The sequence below is a fragment of the Pocillopora damicornis genome, chromosome 1 (genome assembly GCF_964200805.1).
Source record: "Pocillopora damicornis chromosome 1, jaPocDami1.2, whole genome shotgun sequence".
Lineage (NCBI taxonomy): Eukaryota > Metazoa > Cnidaria > Anthozoa > Scleractinia > Pocilloporidae > Pocillopora > Pocillopora damicornis.
This window is the reverse complement of record NC_142670.1, coordinates 8,669,586-8,689,714: the sequence shown is the minus strand read 5'-3', so window position 1 is coordinate 8,689,714 and position 20,129 is coordinate 8,669,586. Positions and strand designations below refer to the sequence as shown.

General features: G+C 36.9%; 3 protein-coding genes across 3 annotated transcripts in view; all 3 read right to left on the bottom strand.

The window, feature by feature from the left end:
• Positions 1 to 229: 229 nt before the first annotated feature.
• LOC113674947 (adhesion G protein-coupled receptor D1-like) lies at positions 230 to 5,846 on the bottom strand. The gene is made up of 15 exons (XM_089214839.1): positions 5,817 to 5,846; positions 5,063 to 5,270; positions 4,612 to 4,719; positions 4,305 to 4,395; positions 3,936 to 4,026; positions 3,808 to 3,857; positions 2,981 to 3,107; positions 2,778 to 2,881; positions 2,473 to 2,575; positions 2,198 to 2,348; positions 2,034 to 2,115; positions 1,673 to 1,739; positions 1,288 to 1,376; positions 888 to 1,008; positions 230 to 367 (listed from the first exon to the last, which is right to left on the bottom strand). Exons 1-15 carry the CDS (start codon positions 5,844 to 5,846, stop codon positions 230 to 232), a joined length of 1,560 nt encoding a protein of 519 aa, XP_089070965.1.
• Positions 4,612 to 10,319, bottom strand: LOC149051808 (uncharacterized). The gene is made up of 3 exons (XM_089187532.1): positions 8,031 to 10,319; positions 5,063 to 6,626; positions 4,612 to 4,719 (listed from the first exon to the last, which is right to left on the bottom strand). Exons 1-2 carry the CDS (start codon positions 8,153 to 8,155, stop codon positions 6,218 to 6,220), a joined length of 534 nt encoding a protein of 177 aa, XP_089043658.1. The 5' UTR covers positions 8,156 to 10,319; the 3' UTR covers positions 4,612 to 4,719; positions 5,063 to 6,217.
• An 8,479-nt stretch (positions 10,320 to 18,798) lies between these two features.
• LOC149051802 (adhesion G protein-coupled receptor D1-like) overlaps positions 18,799 to 20,129 on the bottom strand; it is an 86,657-nt gene continuing 85,326 nt past the window's right edge. The window contains exons 18-19 of the mRNA XM_089214831.1: positions 19,578 to 19,619; positions 18,799 to 19,477 (exon numbers count right to left, since the gene is read on the bottom strand). Coding sequence (XP_089070957.1) covers positions 19,325 to 19,477; positions 19,578 to 19,619 — 195 coding nt within the window. The 3' untranslated portion in view covers positions 18,799 to 19,324. The remainder of the gene's footprint in view (positions 19,478 to 19,577; positions 19,620 to 20,129) is intronic.

Sequence of the window (20,129 nt, the reverse complement as noted above, 5' to 3'; positions counted from 1 at the left end):
CAATAAACACCAAAACTGTAAAACCGAAGTTTTTTTGGCACATAACCGAAGAACCGATCTAAAAAAATGACCAACACCGTAAAACTAAAAATCCCAATGCCCCCTTCCTTACTGATACTACAATACTAACCAGGCTCTACTAAGGAACTACTAAGGGAAGATCATGCTAATTAAGTGATTGCCAATCACTAAAAGAGGATTGACGAGCCTCGCCGAGGCGCAGTGCTATTTATGTATCGAAAGACTGCATTTCGACTGCCCGTATTTTCCCGGCATCACTTGCGTTAACTCGTGAGCTCTTTGCAGAGTTTCCAACTTCGGTAGATGGAAAAATTGCGTTCATCCTCCTTTTCAATCGCTCTCTAATCTGTAGATTAACAATTGGCCAAATATCAGTTCTTAACCATCCAAAGCTTAGCGATTCTAAAGTCTTCAAAATTCATTTGATCTACCTCCTCAGTTTGATATCTTTCTTACCTGGCTGTTTCGCACACAATGGAAGAAAAAAATCAGGAATCCCTAGGACAGAAAATTATTTTAAGATCAGCCTTTTTTAGAGATGGTAGCGCATCGTTTAAAAAGTTTGATGTAGTGCAAACATCATGTAATCCCTATCTTGAAATCGTCGTAAAAAGAAGCTAAAACAGTAAATTAAGAGAAGTTGCAGATCTCAAAAACCAAGAAATAAATCCTCTCTTGTCGACTAGGTTCTCTTTGAACGGGAAATATCATCAGACTAATGTAAGAATGTAGTTCGGACATTCAAGTTTGCAAACAGATGATTAGATTTCCGACAGTTTCATTAAAATCTCACCTGAGTAGAATTGACGATGGTGAAAATGCAGGCGAAAGCTTTTTGTGATGACGACAAAAGACCGAATACTCACCTGAGTAGAGTTAAAGATGGTGAAAATGTAGGCGAAAGCTTTGTGCCATGGCGACAAAAGACCGAATAGCCACGTTATACCCATCAGTGGAATCATCACCGCGCATGTTTTAAAGCCAAGTCTGCCGGAATAACGACAACATCAAAAAAAACATTTGAATTATTTTGACGATTGTTTCTTTTAATTTCTCGTTGTTTAATAGGCGTTGTTTAGAGAGGGTAAAAACGCTAAGCAGTAGCCCTAACCCTAAGACACTGATGACTCTGTGTTTAATGCTAACTAGTGTGGAACTGAGGTTAATACCTCACAACTAGATGCTACAACAATTGGTTCACGTTTCTTCAACTTTTTTCCCTCCACTGATTAAAATATTTCGCTAACAGCAAATTTTAAATCTAACCGTATCTGCTTAATATGATTGTCTTCCCCCATAGGTTGCACTAGCGTGGTCATCTCTTTTATGACTCGGACGAGTATCAAAATGTTGAGCTGAAACAAACAAGGAATGTCAAATGTTGGCAGAGTCCTTGTTGTTAAGACGAGTAATGCTGAATACATAGTGGGTGTAAACGGAGTTGGAAAGGTTGTGAGCTTTGAGCCTGGTAGTCGAAAACAGGAATATGCTTTTCGTTTTGTAATAAGCATGGGAACGAGAGAGACAATCTCCACCAGGGATATGCTTTTCGTTTTGTAATAAGCATGGGAACGAGAGAGACAATCTCCACCAGTGGTCAGTCTTGGCATGAAAAAGGAAAATGCAAGGGATTGACTAATTGTAGACTCACCACTTCAACAAAAGCCATAAATGCGGCGAATATCCAGATGAGGTTGTTTGTGTAGGACAGCCAGCAACTTTAAACGAGAAACGGAGAGAAAAAATATAAACATATTTTTGCTGCAAATAATCCTCTAACCCAGTAACCCAGAGAAAGAGAAGAGAGGAAGGGAGGGAGACAGAACGAGAGACAGAGACAGAGACACAAAATCTGGATAAAAACGCAGGGACACAAAAATCTACGAAATGAAAACGAACTAAAAACACAAGATTGTGCAAAAAGAGTTGTACTTTAAAAAAAATACATTTTTGTGGGAGACAGGAAATGTGGAGAAGGAGAAAAAAGATCTAATGTTGAAGGATTCTCTTACTATTTATCACTAGTGAAGCTTTCTATTCCATCTTTCCCAGCAGCGATGCACAATGAAATACCAACCATGACGATGGGTAAACCTAAACATAGGTAGGATGTCAATGCAAGTCGATTCAGGTGATCATGAAGTCAAACAATTCAAAACAAGTAAAATGAAAATACCCCATGACATGACGTGATACATGTGCATCTTTTCGGTGATGTTGTAAACTTTCACCACAAAGAGGTAGAGGTAAAATCCCTCCACCAGCATCCAACAGAACGAAGCCATCAGGAAATATTGCATGGAAGCTGCAGCTGTAATACAAGAGGCCTGAGAGAGAGGAAAAAAAGTTGACTACTTTTCATGCATCTTTTCAGAGATCTGGTGTACTTCTTAATGCTCGTCTTGAGTCTCGTTAAAAAAATATTCATCAATGGATGAAGACGTCGCTTACCTTGTTTTTTGTGGCGTTTATCCCGACGAGAAAAATAAATTGTCCAGCTCCGAGGGCAACAGAAAGACTCAATCGTATTTGTGACAGAGGCTGGTGAACATCTCTAGAGAAACAAACAAATAAAAACAAGCAGACTAAAACAAAAACAAAACCGAACAAAAAAAAGGAAAGTAACTTTATGTTCCAACAGGTAGTTATTTCAATATGCATTGACTGAGTGTCGGTCTTTTCGCGAAGAGGTCTTACTTACGTCTGACATCTTTAAAATAATATAAAGTTTCAAAATTTCTGGCTGTAGCACTTACGTAAGGAAGGAATATAGAATAACTGTCAAAATTATTCCTATGATTGACAGGCTTAATCCCACGTAGGTGATAAACTCCAGAACAGTTTCGTCTTCCTCAGTGAGCTGCTTCATAAATGGCATGAAAAGAATTAGAAATGTGTCAATCACCTGAATGGAATTGTATTATCACCAGTGAAGGTAAGGTAAACATTAGTCCATTACCCCTGAGCTGCCGTTGTAGTCAAGTAAGACAGCAAAATGAGTCAAATGATTGCAGCTGCACACTGTTTCTTCTGTGTTGCTTTGCGATGCAACCACATGGCATCCTCTCCCTGAAAATCCTTCTGAGCTGGAAAAATAACGACAACGTTAAAAAAAAAATAACACAACAAAATTAAAACGATAACAATAATATTATAAAAAAAATTTTGAAGAAGACTTTTGGTTACCAAAAGGTCAACTTGCGATCTTCCTCATTATAATCGTAGCCTCGAGACCAAGTTGACCACTTTCCATTTTATTCAGTAATTGATACGTGCTACTCATGAAGTCGGCTTTGATATTCTAACTGTTACAATGTGATGAAAAGGTATATTGACGATCCAGGCTAGTAAAACACAACTGAATCTTACCTTATGTGAAGAAAATTGAATAACGGAAAAACAGAAAAAAACAAAAGGCGAACTTTTACTTTTACGGTAAACAAAACGATTTTGTCAGCAACAATATGTAAGACGATGGCAGAAGCGAAAAAAGGCGACAACCGCAAATGAAAACGAATAAAATGCAGATAGAAATGGTTTCAAAACATGAAGTATCAGATTGACAGTGACGGATAATTGATAACTTAAGGGAAAGTCATGCCGGCATAATAATCAACTGGGGGCTTTTCCACTCGTATGTTGTTGAAATTTTTTTGGTTTTTCCTGCTGCAAGAGCTGATTGGTGTTTCCTTCACAAACAAAAAATTCATAGCAGTTAACAAAGATTACGTAAGATTAGCTTGCATAACTTCTAGAACAAGGTAGTAATATATTTCAGCTTGTTACCTTTTGCTAAAGCCCCTCCAAAATACACATGTCTTTTCTCTTTCATCAACCTGAAAATGTGTATTATTTCCTTGGAATAAATAAACACAATGTAGCGCAATTCATACCAATTTTAATCGTGTTCTTACCTTCAGGTTTCTAAACTTTAACATGACATTCGCTTCCAGTTTGTTTGGTTTTGGATCCATAGCCACGGCCATTATCCTGGAGTTCAAATACCTGTCAAAAAAAGACAAGAAAATCATAATTTTCTATATTTTGAATAATATAATTTTTAGACAATTTTTGACGATACGGTAACCATGGTAACCAAGGAGCTCTTACTGTGTTACTTAAAGCTGATTTCCTTGACACCAAAAATAGTAATTGATTCACACAGGGACCACGAAATACTGCTTTGAAAAATTTAAGAAATTTTGTTGGTTGAATGCAATGCATTTCTTTGTTTTCCGCGGAAGAAACAATTTGTTTAAAAGTTTAGAGAAGTTAAAATTTACCTTGTGGCTTCGCCTGCTTCATTTCTGATGGTTTGATTTGTGTCCAGTAGTTCGTGGAGATTCTTATACACAATCCCAACAACCAGTGAAACTTAAAAAAAGAAATTGCGGAAGAAAAGAAAATCAAGCCAGAACATGGTCTTTCATGAAACTTCAGATAACTGAATCAAATGTACTGTGTAAACAAACAAACAAACTCAGAACTATGTATATGCGCAGCTGTACTTCAGTACCATTTAAATTTGTGAGGGAAATACAGGGAATTGTACTTATCCATTGAGGAGTAAACACTGCAGTCGATACCAACCGGATTTCGCAAAATTTGCAGAGGAAACATTTATGTTTCCTTGCGATTCTTCATCCTCAAAGTAGAAGTCACTTGCATTTTGGTGGTAGGCTTTATGAATACCCAGCACTAACGAAAAAAGCAACAGGTGATGGTATTAATAATTTCACGACACTTGCTGGACTGAAAATACAGTCTGTATATCATAGTTGCATAAACGATTTTATTTACTTTACCTCTCAACAGCGCAATCCTTTAAATATTGTAAAATAATTGATGACAAGACGTCAGCATTTTGAAGGGTTCAGACCGCTGGATATTATCATCCAATTCCATAATGATTGATGAACACAAATAGTCAATGGAAGGACTGAATGGATCGATTGATCCAGCAATAAAGCTTCGCATTCAGTAACCTATATCAATTTACTACATCATCAAGGCCTATAGATTATACGCTGTTTAAACTCACCCATTGTCTGGCTGTCGATCACTTGTGAGGACCTTGTTCCAGTCAGGTGGAGCTTGCTGTATTTAAGAGCAAATTCTTCAAAGGCGATAGCAACTTTAAAAGTGGATCCTCTTCTTGTCTCAATCCCATCTGTTATAGGGGCGCGGTTACGAGCTTTTGTGATGTTTTTAATACCTGTGATAAATATTTCCAAAACCGCTATCGCTTCCTGTAATGACATGAAATATTTTTTTTTAGGTAAGGTGCTAAGCATTTGTGGTAAGAAAATAAAAAAAAAATCATTACAAATAGATAAGAAAATTATTCAAGCGAGAGAGCCAACCAATTTCAGACACAAATGCATGTGCACAGGTTAAAGATCGACTAGACCAGGAAATCAAAATATTTCACTTAGAGGATAGATTATTCAGTTTTCGTCTACGAATTAAAAAAAAAATAACAATCATACTGGTAATTACGATAATAATAATACTGATAACGATAATTTATCTATAAAAATTCTTATAAATAGCTTTCTTACAGGCGAGAAAAACTATACAGGTTAACGTCTTAATCAAGTAAAAAGATATGAGCCATTAATCTTTTACTGCCACGAGCAATATGAGACGAAAGCAGAAAAACTAACAAACAAACAAAAAAATTATTTATACGCTTAATAAAAACTCATATTTGCGGATTCCGTTTGGACATTCAAAACATACTGACTGGAACTTCAGTTCAATAACTGCGCATAGAAATTAGAAGAATGAAATACCTGTAAGGAACTGGCGTTGGTGATATTCATTCTGCTAAGTTTAGAAACATATTCCGCCGCCTGAGGTAAATAAGGGAAATAACAGCTATAATTATAGAGTATGAGGATCCTCAAAGTAAAAAAACAAAACAAAACAAAAACAAAAATTACACACCAGCTTTTGAATCCTTGTTGACTGCAACGCCGATGATGATGTCGATGGCAATAATGACTGCGATGGCGAGAGCGCGGAAGAAAGCGAGTGAAGAGGTGACCGCAACGAAGGAAACTGAGACTGTGACTGAGGTGACTGTGAAAAAGGTGACTGAGACATCGAAAGGGACGGTGATTGTGACAGCAAAAACAATGTCAAGGATGATGACCACAGCGGCGATGATGGATTGGAACGTAACTTTATGGATTTAGATAGTGAAGATGTTTGTGCAGCTGATTGAAACGTCCAGTGAAATGCCGACTGCGACAGTGACTGAGAAAGCGTCTGGGACGTTGATAGCCAAAGAGATTGCGATTGCAACTGAGACGGCGAATGTGACGCCGACTGAGAAGGCAACTGTGGCGATGACTGAGAGAACGATTGGGAAGGCAATTTGGTAGGTGACTGCAACAAAGACGGAAACTGCGACTGAGATAGCAGATGAAATGGTGGATGAGGCAGTGATGGAGACAACAACTGCGGCATCGACTGCGACGGCGTCTGCAACACAGACAATGACGGTGATCGTGACGGCGAACGCGATGGAAACAATGATGACCACAGAACTGGCGATGGAGTGGGTTGTGGCCTTATAGATTCGGATGGTGAAGATTTTTCTGCAATTTTGAATAAGAACAATGGTGGTGCAGCTGAAATCGACACAAATAACGTCAACAATAATTATTAAAGAAATGTTCTCAGAAACAATTTTTTCCCATATTGTTTTCTATACCACATTTTAAGTTCAATTTATATTCATTGAAATAAATTGGTTCAGGTTTTTTTTTATTTAAAATTTTTTTTATTTTTTAATATTTAGCTCTAAAACTGTCTTCACGCGTCTTACAAATAACTTCTAAACTCGGGAAAGGACGGCAAATAATTGAATCGCTTTCTCCGATTACTTTATCAATGGAAGGCTCATAATAGTCAGTATATTCTGTACTCTGAATATTCTACATCGCATTGAAACTAGCACCCACAATTAACTTCTATTATTTTCTAAAAGTCACATGCCAAGTTTTTATCGGACAGTTTGTTACCAGACGGTTTAATGAGACAAATGAGACAATCACATTCAAAGTTGTAGTTCAAATCAATCAGTCACATTTAAAGTTGAGTTCGAATCAATCACCCACAACTTTAGTTTAAATCACCACACAGTGTACAGTGTACAGACTCCTAAACTAAGGCTTTCTTCAAAATGGACAATGTTCTCACTTGAACAATGACAATATTTCTTCTTTTCTCAGAAATTGTAATTTTTATGATTAATTGGTTTTACCACTCGTATGCTTACAGACCAAATTGGATTATACTCAGTCCTATATATTACTATTATTGATACGGGGTCCAAGTGATGGTTAGGTGCAAGAACTGTCAGAAATTATGCATCTCCTGACTTTTCGTTGTCCACAAGATTAAAAGTGAGAAATATGTATCGTGAAATATTTATCCACGTAAAATTTTATCCTGATTGCCAGAGGCTCCATGAGTTCCGCTTACTATAACAGCAATGGTAAGTATACAAACCATAGGTAATATTTGCATTACAGTTAATGAGCACTTTTAGTGCACCTTGACCTAATTCAATATCAAAAATAACGAGTAGTTTTGTCTTACCTTTGGGAATTTCGCAAATATAAGCTAATTTCTCAGAGCCATGAATGCCACAAAATAGGCTCTGGTTATCTTTATATGTGAGCCACAGATCCCTCACACTTTGGCTCTCCTGCCCATTTAGACAGTTTCAGTTTTCTAATAAATGTGTTATAATACCATAAGTCGCCACTGTTACGAAGTACTTAACCCGCAGTGTGCTAAACAAGTGGACACTATTGGAATACATTAAAAATACCTCGAAGGTCCCCGTTTTTAACGCTACTATGATACTTGGGTTGATGGGTTACTTCTAACTTTCATAGGTATGGGCAATGCTGCACGCGCTGCAAGCTAGGCCATGACAGTTAAGTGCTATACCTGAGTACATAGGATATAGTGTATAGTATATAGTATCATACCTTGCTGTGACGGTGACGGCGACGGCGATGGCGACAGCGAAGGCAACAGCGACGGGGACGGCGACGGGGACGGCGACGGCGACGGCGACGGCGACGGCGACGGCGACGGCGACGGCGACGGCCATGGCCCTGGCGACGGCAATGGCCCCAGCGACGGCGATGGCGAGAGCGGTGGCGATGTTGCTGCTTAAGATGGATGAGAATGTTAATCTTCGATTAGAACCACATGTCAACCGAGCTTTTTTTTTTACTGTGTACAGATTTCCTCCTGGCACAAGTTTTTTTTATATCTTTCAAAATATTGGGTAGCGAGTGACACGAAACGTAGAGGGCGTAAATGTTCGTAATTCAAGCTTGTCACCGTTACTCAATTTACAAAACTTGAATGAAACGGATATTTTATAATAAGTGGACGCTAGCGAGGACTTTTTTGATTTCCTTTCAACGCAGGTTTTACTAAATGTGTTATAACACCATAAGTCGGCACTGTTACGAAATACCCGAAGTGTGCTAAACGAACGGACGCTATTGGAATACATTACAAATACTTCGAACATCCCCATTGTTAACGCTACTATGAGAGGAAAAGACTAATAATCACATTACCGCATTAGGGTATTATGTTGCACTAATCACATCATAACATTCAGATAACCTGTAACAATAACACAGCGTTTAGGTATTGTTTTCTCCTAAATGGTATTATGGCATCAGGGGGCCGTGCACAAAGAATAACATTAACCAGAAACTTTGGACTCATCTGATAAGAGTAGTGGTATGTGGCTTTTGCAAGAGCCTCGTCGATTAGAGTCCAGAGTTATCGGGATATATGAAAGGGTCGCATTTAACTTGTTGTATCATTTCAAGTTTAAATATGTCCTTTCCGCTCTTTTTCTCACAACGCACACGCTTAACAACTTACCTCCTATCTTAATTCACGACTCATACACAAGGAGGGGTTGTGCAGATCGAACTGGGAGCGTGAGTGCTTCATGCCGTCCGACAAAGGTACAGAGTACGATAAACAACTAGTTACAACTGAGTTACTTCTCGCGCAAAAAAAATTTTGTGTGCCGACGCGTGACAAGAAACCCTAAGGCCCAGTGGAAAAAATGGGAACGTATTCCCTATCCTAATGCTGGGCACCAACCTCTGAGGGTTAGAGGTAAAACAGGCTAAATTATGTGAAAAAATTAACTTAAAGCTCGAAAGGTTCGAAAAATGAGATGTATACATTACAAATGTCAAACCCTCTTTTCGAACTACAGCAATATATCATATATATATATTAAAATAAAATAGAATAAACACAGAACTGATTCCGCTATGCGAAGAAAAAATAAATTTGCAAGTCTTTTGTATTCGTTTTATAAAACGATAATTGGCATGTATCTCAACAGACATGAGTCCCTGGCATGGCTCTTTGCAAAAGATAACGCACTTCACGTCATCACACGTTGTTATCTAAAAAAGCAATTGGACTGATATTTCTTCGCAATTGGTATTCACCATCATTTTGTTCAATCGAAACAATAAATCAACTGCATGAAAATAACTGATAAATGAAAGTTTACTGTTATTACTGGTAACAGAACCATATGTAATTTTCCTCTGCTCACAAAGCTAAAAGTTAGACATCGTGAAAACGTTGATTGATATCGTTTCAAACATATTTCATTCATTCAAATGTTAGTGTAAACTTGATTCTGACTGTCAAAGGGTTTATGTAAATCCTTTCATAAGTTCCACAAACGATATCAAATAATGTTTTTATGATGCCTAAGCGCTTCTGTTGCCGTTAGTTTCCTCAAAATAATATTATAGAAAGCAAACAAACAGAAAAAACAAAACAAAACAACAATAAAAATAACAACTTACCCTCGGAAATCTCACAAATATAAGCGTGGTTATATTTTGTACTTCTGCCATTAACACCACCAAACACGCCCTGCTCCCCATTACTGGACCGCTTGTACATGAAAGCCGCGTCGTGTTCACCTCTTGGCTCCCCTTGTTCCCATTTGCAAATAGTCAGCGGTCTTCCATTCACCCAAGTCCAATTCCCGGCCCTTTTTGTTAAACCAATATTCCATGTATTTACATAGCGCTTAATATCTCGCCTTTGAATCTGGTCATTGATGAAATTCCATTCTTCTTCGGTTTCAATGGAAACTAGGTCCCCTCCTTGGTTTTGGCAGTTTTCTCTGGCCCAGAGCCAGCTATTGTACAAGTACATTGTGAGCACCGAAATCATGCACCAAGAGTTTTTAAAAGTTATATTTAGGGATTCTACAAAATGATAAAAATAAAAGCAAAAATACTAATTAACATAATGATAATCAAAGTGATAAATAATAATAATGATGATGATATAAAAAGATTAAAATCACAATCACAATAAAGGAGAAAACTAAATGAGAAAGAAAACGGGACTTATTTTTCATATAATTCCTATTTTTCATATAATTCCTATTTTTCATATAATTCCTATTTTTCATATAATTCCTATTTTTCATATAATTCCTATTTTTCATATAATTCCTATTTTTCATATAATTCCTATTTTTCATATAATTCCTATTTTTCATATAATTCCTATTTTTCATATAATTCCTATTTTTCATATAATTCCTATTTTTCATATAATTCCTATTTTTCATATAATTCCTATTTTTCATATAATTCCTATTTTTCATATAATTCCTATTTTTCATATAATTCCTATTTTTTCAACACCTCCAGTTTATGTTTGATCATTGTCAATTAATACTATACATCTTTCTTCCTTGCGGCGTCCGCCATCTCTAACCTGCTTTTCTGAATTAGTTAACTTCACATCAGCTAAGATTATCTGTGAGTTCATGTAATTTTGGTATTCGAGTTTTTGAAAATTAATTATTTCCTTGTTGAGCTGACACCACCCTCACCCCGCCCCCTATTCTTCCTCCCCCATCTGAACAGACTTAAAAAAACGTAAAATTAAATGTGAATGTAAGTTCTAATAAATGTGCAACTGGAGATACGCAGCTCACCACATACAGTTGTTATAGGAAAGGTTGTGGAAAAAACAAAAACAACAATTTAAAGTACATGCGACAAAATCAAAAGATTATCTAGGTGGCGGTAATCAACATCGACATGTAAAGTAAGTAAAGATAAATTAATTAGGGTTTGCTTGTACTTTTTTTCCATTTTCCATGCAGTTTGGAATTTAAAGTCAGTCGTATTAAAAACAGGTTCAAACCCGTGATGACTCGTCCTTAAATTGACATTTTCTCAGATTTCCCTAAAATCCTGAGGTCTTCTGACCATGACCTGAAAGCCACGCACAATACCTGTCAAGGTTATCGCTTGCACTTTTGACACGCTTTTTCCCGAAAACTTCTCCCAAAAGAGCTGTATTTATTATTTGTTTTTCTAAGAGGGCACGGTAACGAGCACTGCAATATTTGTGGTTCTTAATGCGGTCCGGATTTTCTTTTGTCTGCTCAGCGGCACTGCAACGCTTGCTCGAGTCGCCAGCTACAACCTTAGCTTCGTTGCCTTTTTTCATAAATATATTTCGCTTTGCCAGCTGAGAAGTATTTTTACGTAAATCCCTTTAAAGCAAATCAAGCTGATTAATTACTTATTAATCCTCTCCTTCTCTTTCTCAAGTCACTGTGGCTGCCGGCAAAAATAATGGTTTTGAAATGATTTTTGGTAGCAAATAAGGCATTAAATGGGTTGACACGCGGCATAAAAACCGTTTGTAATTAACCTAGACCTTCACTAGAAGTAACTCAGGAAGTTAGAACATAACGTATTCGTTTAAAATTGAATTAATTGATGGGGTTTTCATTCATTTTACCAGATTTACCAGATTTACCAGATTTACCAGATTTACCAGATTTACCAGATTTACCAGATTTACCAGATTTACCAGATTTACCAGATTTACCAGATTTACCAGATTTACCAGATTTACCAGATTTACCAGATTTACCAGATTTACCAGATTTACCAGATTTACCAGATTTACCAGATTTACCAAGACCAGATTTACACACGCGATCGCACCAAGTAAACGAGCAAACTCTCTAAATCTCGAAACAGATTTAAATTTACTTGCAATTACTTTCCATTTACCGACTGAACAGAGCTATACTTCGTTCATCAATAGTTGATGGAAGTGAGTAATACTTTCTGTAAGATCATTGACTGTTTTTAAAGAAAAAATTCCCGTTATAGACATTGAACTCTAGTTTGTTTGCCAAACCAGTGCCGTTGATGTTGTTGTTGTTCTCTTTTTTTAAAACGTGCATACGCTTTTGTTTCTTACACGCTCTCTACTTTACAGGTGTCAGGTTGTGACAGATACTTGTTAAAAAAAAGTTTCGAGTTTGTTTGGAAGCCTTTTAAATCACATTTTCCATTACACAAATAAAAATATTTCGGTAAAGCCTCTATTTAATTTGCATTACCTCAGTCTGTTTCAACTACCATTTACTCGTTCAAAAATTGTTCAGTTCATGAAGGATCTTGCCGTAATTACAGCCCTAAATCATTAGGGTTCTTTTGGAAAATATTTCGTTGAGTTTAAAAGAAAAAAAAACTGTTATTCATAAGCTAAGGTCGGGAAAAACTGTGCCCTCTGTCTTCATTACCGGTACTCAAGATCTTGGGCATACGTACTTCGATGCGTTATGTTTAAAAGAACACGGATTCACTCACTGACGTCAGTGATCACGCCTTGTAAATTGTGGCAAGGGAAAATTCCGTTGGTTAGATTATCCCAATCTCAGCGCACTCGACAAAAGTTGTGAAATGTACAGTTTCCATCGCTGTTTTTCCAGCTGTAGGCGATGCAAAAAAGGGAAAATCCCAGGGTGATCATTTTTTTTCGAAACATATGTCCCCGTTTTTGTCATGGCCATTATGTTCAACTACTGATACACGCTTAAAAGTTCATTCGTCGCTCACACGTACAAGTTAGGTGAGCCGAGCATATTATGTGAACAACATTTTTAATTTTAAGAAGCAAGAGAAATTTTCCTGACACAAGTGCAAGACTGCAATGTTTCAGCACATAATATACTCCATGGTTGGAATGTGCTCTTACCTCCGGGCATCTCGCAAATGAAGGCGTTTTTATCACCCCGAGAGATGCCATTAAAGAGGCTTCCATTCTTGGATATTTCAGCTCTGTCGTCGTTATCATCTAGCTGAGAATCTTGCCATTTCGAAATATTCAGTTGTTCTCCACTCTCCCAAGTCCAACCCTTGTCTCTCTTCCCTAAACCAATGTGCCACGCACTAGTATTCCAAGTACCACGCTTTTGAATCTCATGATTGATAAAGTGCCATTCTTCTTCAGTTTCGATGGAGACTAAGTAACCTCCCTGGAAGTAACAGACATTCCTGTTGCTATACCAATATTTTCCGCTTTTCGAAAATATGTAGTAGGAGTTTTTGAAAGAGGTTGCTTGGCACTCTATAAAAAAAAAATAAAGGAATAAATAAACGAAGAAAATGTATACTGATTGTAACAATAGTGCTAATTCTGATGATAGCATGGAGACAAAAAGTGGAAATTGGGGAAATCAGGGTAATAGCACCGTTTATCTTTGACCTTTTTGTTTTGCTTTCCAACTAATGTTTTTAATTGCAAAACGATGTCATTGCAGCAGGAAGTGTATAATTAATCATTTTGATAATTCAGTCAGATCCTTTTTTTTCACGTCATTTTAAGATACATAAATATTAAATTGTAATTACAGTGCCTCACCTGTTCCTGGCAATTCCATTATCAAATGAAGGATGACTGTAGGAGAGAAAATGGAGAAATAATTTTACTGTTATGTCGATTGTAACATTTGAAACAACAAAAGAGTTTCTTAAATTTCAAGTTAGACTGGTACTAGAGCATTTTATTCGCTACATGCACCTTAAAATCTACCCATGGCTTTTTTACCTTCCCTAAGGAGCTAACTGAGGAATTGAAAGAAAAAAATGCAGTATCTCCGCAACCAGCTGAACAAAAGTTGTTACCTATCGGACCTCAAGATAGATAGATTAAAAAAAAATACAGAATAAAAAAATAACAATCAAAAAAAATCAGCAAAGAACGAACAAACATATTTATCCGATAACGTTATCTTCTATATACACAAAAACAAAATCTCGAACAGCGTGAAGGTGTTTTTAGTTGTTATTATTAAATTTTTTTTTCATCATAACGGTTCCGCAGGTTGCGCTGGTTCTTGGTTGTAAGGTTCCGCAGTCTGCTGATATTCAGTTTATTACCACCCCATAATGTTCTTGTTTGTTTTTTTCTTTTTCTACCGGCTCAGGCAATTGCGGGAGATCCATTTCGAAAACGGAACCCTCACCGGGTTTTGCGGATGGTATGTTGGGGAGTTCGAAAACCGAATTTCAAAGCAAACCGTATGGTTTACATTCTCTATTATCGCGTAGTTAAAAAGCATGTTTTTTTTCTTTGTGCATCCAAAGCTCTGCTAATAATTCACGCCTTTAAGTGACCACATGCCAAGTTATGTCAACACTAAATTTTTCGCAATGCCGACCGCTAATAGAAACACAGAAGTGTCCCGCGTTGTCTCGGGAGACTCGCAGCAAAAACATATGTTGCGGGTAATAGTCGCCCGTACCAGACGGTATTTAAATAATCTGCTGGCCGGCAATTTGGATTGAATTTTTAATTTTTTTTTTTTTTTTTTTTTAAATTTTCAATTGTATTTATTTATTTTTTTAGCTCAAAAGCGACTCCAGCATGCTGCGACAGAACTCGTTAATGGTTCCTGACCGTGTGCCCGTCGCTTCAACCACGGCCCTTATCCATTTCGGTGAGTTTCTTCAACCATTCCTCATCGAGTTTCCTCGATACTTGTGCTTACAGCCAGGATTCTTTTTTAGTTTCACCATAGAAATCTTCCCTTTTTCTACCTTTCGCCATTCACAGTCTAGTTTTAAACGCAGACAATGTCACCCTGAACAAGCTTATTGACTGCAAAAATGACTCTTATCAAACGAAAAGGACTCGAATTCAATTCTGCTCTTAAATATATGAAGACCTGAGGCAAAACGTTAACTGACCGAACAGACCCTAGCTAAGAATGAGAAATTCCTAGTGATATTCCCTTGTTGCTATTCTAGCGCTAATACCAGGAGTTTGATTGGTTTGCCGCCGTTACAGAAGAAGAAGCAAACTTTTTCCTTGGAAACGATCGAGCACTGTTAGCGAAAACTGAAAAATCGCAAAGGAAACGTTATCGACGCTAACACGTTTGTGACTAAGATGTTTGTAAAATAGCCCCCACCTGGTGCGAAAAATTGCACTTTATCTATTTCCTTAGAACCAAATTTGTTTCCTTGGGGTTGAAATATGACGGTAAAACAGTCCTTAAAAGATTACCTCGATCAAAGCAATTGCGGAGAAAGAAAGAGGTGATCAAAACTTTGACGCGGTTCAAAATCGTCCCTCGCAGTTCTAATAGTAAATGAGCAACTAAGTAACATTCTTGGAGAGATGCAAATATTACGGCCTCTTACCTTTTTTTTCTCTTCAGTTTCTATGGTGTTCCCTAACCTTTGAGGATTACTTTGTCATTTCTTTTTTTTTATTATCATTACAATCATTCAGATGTCGAATATAAATTTATCATATATTTCTAATTTTAAAAACGTTTCGTCCCCGGATAAGGATAACTGAGATAATTTTAGTAAACATGCGTACAAGTGCGCTTTCGAGGCAATCAAGTTATTGTTTTTTTTTAATATATCTGACGAGAAAAAACGAAAAAGTCTATAATTCAGTCCAAGAGAAAATAAATAAAATGACAAAATGACATATTAATAATAAGAAGAACAAAATTTGGATGGAAAATACGAATTGCAAATCAATGTAGCCCAAGAGTAAACAAAACACCAAAGCCAGTCCAAAATATGATCGATGAGTTAATACCACAAGACTTTTTTTTGCTTTAGTGAGTTGGAATAAATTCCACGGAAGTGATATACGTACACACCGATATTACAAAATGTTAAGAAAAAGGGTTACTGAACACAAATGGCACCGCCGGGTTTAATTTTATCATAGTTTTTCCTTTTTTTAAATTGTTTTAGCAGGACTGGAACGACTGATGCTTCATCGAGCGACGAAACTCCAGTTAGCCAAAGATGGTAACAACAAAGCTTTCAGTTCCTTTGATCTTTATGATCACGCGGACCGCACTTCATTTTCAAAACTTCGTAATTGTTTCGAACTGACTCATTGCTTTCAAATCATTTCGAATTGTGTCGTGGCAAAAACTGTATAAAAAAATTTTCAAACTCGGCATTCAGCCAGTTGTTTTATGTGATAAAACTCAAGAGCAGGCGTTGTCGAGTTCAATCGATTTGTTTTTAGAGAGATGAATACTTGCCACTTGACTTGCGTCTCTCTGGTTTGAAGCGGCCGAGGGTTGCATGATGCCCCGATACCGACATGTTGATATCCTATCATTTATTTCTTAATTCATTTTTTAAATTCATTGTCTTCTTTGTTTATAAAGCATAACCAAGAGAAGTAGTAAAGCTTGTACTTACTCAGCGCACAACGTAAAGACAGGGCTGTGGACATTTTGCTGGATTGAATCCCTCTCATCGCACCACCCATCAACTTACTCAATCAAAAGTTGCCGTTAGTGTATGTCGGCACCCTTATAATGGTCCGTGACTTGGTAAAATCACAAGAGCAGCCGATTTTAGTCAACGTTTTTTAAACTATTTTATAGGACGTGAGTGTAATAAACATCACATTCGACCGCTTTTGCTGACATAAGCCGCGAGAGTTCTATTTTTCCACTCGTAAACGGACCAATAAGACTAAAAGCTCTTTACACCAGATGCAGAATGCTGTTTTACTCAACAGATGCAAGTGATCCACGACACGAAAATAGCTTCATCAAGCTAAAGTTCTCTTAAGGTGGATATGAAAATGGGTGTTTGAAAAAATTGTAAACAACTTAAAACTAATGAGGATCCACTTTTATAGATAGTCGTTATTTGGGAAAAAATATTATGTCCACCGGAAACTAGCGTAAATATACCGTCTGTTCCTCTACGTGCACCCGAACAGATATAACTGTCATCGATCCATCAGAAGATAAGAGTGTGTGTTTTAGGCCCGCGTAATATTGACTTCGAAGGCAGGAATGATTTAGTAATATGTTCGGGCAAGTGTAAGAATGCAAATGAACTACAGAATTTCTCAGGTTGAAAAATACATGTAAATATATATTCTCCGTTTGGTTAGATCACCTGCTCGATGTGAGTTTTACTGGGTCTTTGAAGTTGATCATCATCCGTTAACGGATCAGAAAACGAAGTGCGATCGGCGGGAAATAGTTAAGCCCTAAACCTGCATCATTTCTTTTCTCTCACAGAATAACTTCTCCTTTAGTGCACATTGTGTAATGACTGAGTTCATATCTTTGCGGAATGATTACGCTAAGTTGCCAAAGAAAACCCTTCCTATTTTCTCAGCTACATGCGCGTGTGCTGAACACTAAATTCATATGTAAAGAGCGCTCGGCAAGCGCATGATGGCCTTAGAAAATTTACGTAGCGCGTGGTTCAACAAAAAAAAATTGGAATTTAAGCTAATGTCAGATATTAAATTACATTCTGCCCAAGACAGGAAATTTTGATCGCAACAGAATTCAACACGGAAGGAAAGGGAACCTTTAACAGGACTAAGTGATCCTGCGCGAGCTTTATTTTCAAGATCCCGACAAGCAAATTGGCTGTGCATTTTGACTTCCTTCCGTTGCGGCTTTTATTTCAACGATAAAGTGCTCAACCCTCTTCTTCCTGCGGACAAGATGTGTTAGGTGTGACGTAATTTGCCCCTTTTGATAATCTATATATCTACACAGATGTTCCTATGATAGACAAGAAGTGGGGCAAGCCTCATGATTTATTTTGTCTTACAAAAAATCATTTAGGACGGTTGAGAAATGTTTCCCTGCCAAAAAAATGCCAAGTGTTGGAGACCATTATTATCAACACCTTACTCTTCTGTTTTGAGTTGTATATTTATGTCTTCATACACAGAGAAAAAGCATATATAACAAGATGCTGAACGTGGCAACCATTTCTCGACGCGAAATTTATTGTTTTTTTTTTTTTTAGGACGTGATTTATGATTTAAGGACAGTTCAACGAGAGGTGCAGCCGCTTTTCCGTTTTCTACTTCACCAAGATATATTTGTGTTTTCCAAGCTGATCAAGCGTTCTAGGTAAAGGGCAAATATTGAAAAGCCGTGATTCGCTCAGATTTTCGTGCTGTTGCAAAGTCTTTTAGCGGTTTCCTAGTTTCCAATCTCTGCGCGGCGTTAGCATTTTGATATAATTTTCCGCACCATGTAGTGGAATTTTTTTTTCCCAAGGAGTCTCAATGTCGTTTCATTCACGTATCCTAACTGCCAGGTGTGTTCTTGTTGTCCTTTTATCTTTCGAAATTCATTTACCTTATTTGTTATCATTGTAAATTACTGCCATTTTGGTAATTTATTCACGTATTTCAGAACCGCTGCTCAAGTCTATCGTTGCCCTAACACAGAAGTTTTTGTGTAGATATGTGCTTAACGTTAGGGCCCTAAGACTGACCCCAAACCGGTCAGTTTTCATGGCAATCACTGATGCTACTAGTCGTTTTCGCAACATTTGCGATTCGAAAAAGTAACCCTTATTTCAGAGATTAAATAAAAAAACTTTATTGTTCCGATAAAACAGTTTCACAATAGACGTAATCCGTCATTTATTACTTTATTGCTTTATCTATTAATCCATTAAGATCTTTATTAGCTTAAAGTTTTATCTACAGCTGTTTTTATTACAATAACAAAAAAGCTATTTGACAAGTAACCCTGTATTTACTCCGAATATCAAAAAGGGAGACTGCGTCGTCGTTCAATCATAGCAAACATTTGGCACAGAGGATTTCAAAATAACGAAACAAATAAATAACATTAATATTATAATAATATTATAATAATAATAATAATGATCTAAAACTGAAACGATTGCGAGAGTCAAGTAAAATGCTGTTCACGGAAAACTACGACCTAAAAGCGCATGAAACGAGGTCACAGCGCATTCAAACTAGCCTTAAACATCTTTAAAATACAATCATGAACATTGCAATGAGCTCGTAACTCGAAGCGAATAGAACGACCTGACATATCAAACCTGACGATCGTATCAAACATTCGATAATTAGTTTCAGCCCGCTCAGTCCAGTTATTTAAATTTTATTTCAGTTCAAATTCATCGCAAGACTGGAATTCAGCCGCCCCTATATCTTCGACAGCACTTGGATTAGTTTGCGAGCCCTTCATTGCGGAGTTTTTAGTATATACAGATGGAAAAACAGTGTTCAGCTTTCGTTTGAATCGCTCTTGAATCTGAGGGTGGAAAAGCGGAAAAATTTTAACCGCACATAATTAAGAAAAATTTGTAAAAAATTAAAAAAAAAGATAAAATGTTTTTCAAAGTTCATCTCACCTGGGTGTTTCGCACACAATGCAGCACGAAAATCAGGAAGCCCTAAAACAAAAAAAAAGTTGAGAATCATTTTTCTCTTTTGTAATGTATGAAGGGTTAAGGGTCATGATGGGTTTCTGGAACGAATTAAGCTGAATTTTTACCCCATTTAAACCAGAAAAGAAGATGATTAGTAGGACCAAGTTAAACTAATTGGAAATCAGCAACAGCGAGCTAAAAATTATTTTTTATGGTTTCCAGGTGATCACTAATTTGTATTTTCAACGTGCTAAACTGGACGCACACAAAAGTTACCTTAAGCCGCTTCTATGATAAAACAGAACAAAAACAAACAAACAAACAAACAAAGAGACAGACAGACAAAAAAGTTTAAGTAAGTTTGGGCTTTAGTGTGAATGTGGTATTAGTATTAAAACTTGTGTCAATTGTAAGAGTGACGTAATAAGTGGCAAGAACTTTTATGTTATGAACAAACAAAGTAATCAGTTATAACTTATTTGTCCTTAGGACCAAATTGATCTCGCCACAACAAAAATGTCTACAACCATCCCA

What these genes read in the sequence shown, in the direction of transcription:
- LOC113674947 (XM_089214839.1), bottom strand. Translation starts at nt 5,846, where the DNA reads ATGAATATCACCAACGCCAGTTCCTTACAG. An exon ending in GATCGACAGCCAGACAATGG is followed by an intron (nt 4,720 to 5,062) that starts GTGAGTTTAAAC and finishes TTTTTTCGTTAG; the next exon opens with TGCTGGGTATTCATAAAGCC. An exon ending in TAAACGCCACAAAAAACAAG is followed by an intron (nt 2,349 to 2,472) that starts GTAAGCGACGTC and finishes CCTCTCTCTCAG; the next exon opens with GCCTCTTGTATTACAGCTGC.
- LOC149051808 (XM_089187532.1), bottom strand. Translation starts at nt 8,155, where the DNA reads ATGGCCGTCGCCGTCGCCGTCGCCGTCGCCGTCGCCGTCGCCGTCGCC. An exon ending in GCCGTCACCGTCACAGCAAG is followed by an intron (nt 6,627 to 8,030) that starts GTATGATACTAT and finishes TCAAAATTGCAG; the next exon opens with AAAAATCTTCACCATCCGAA.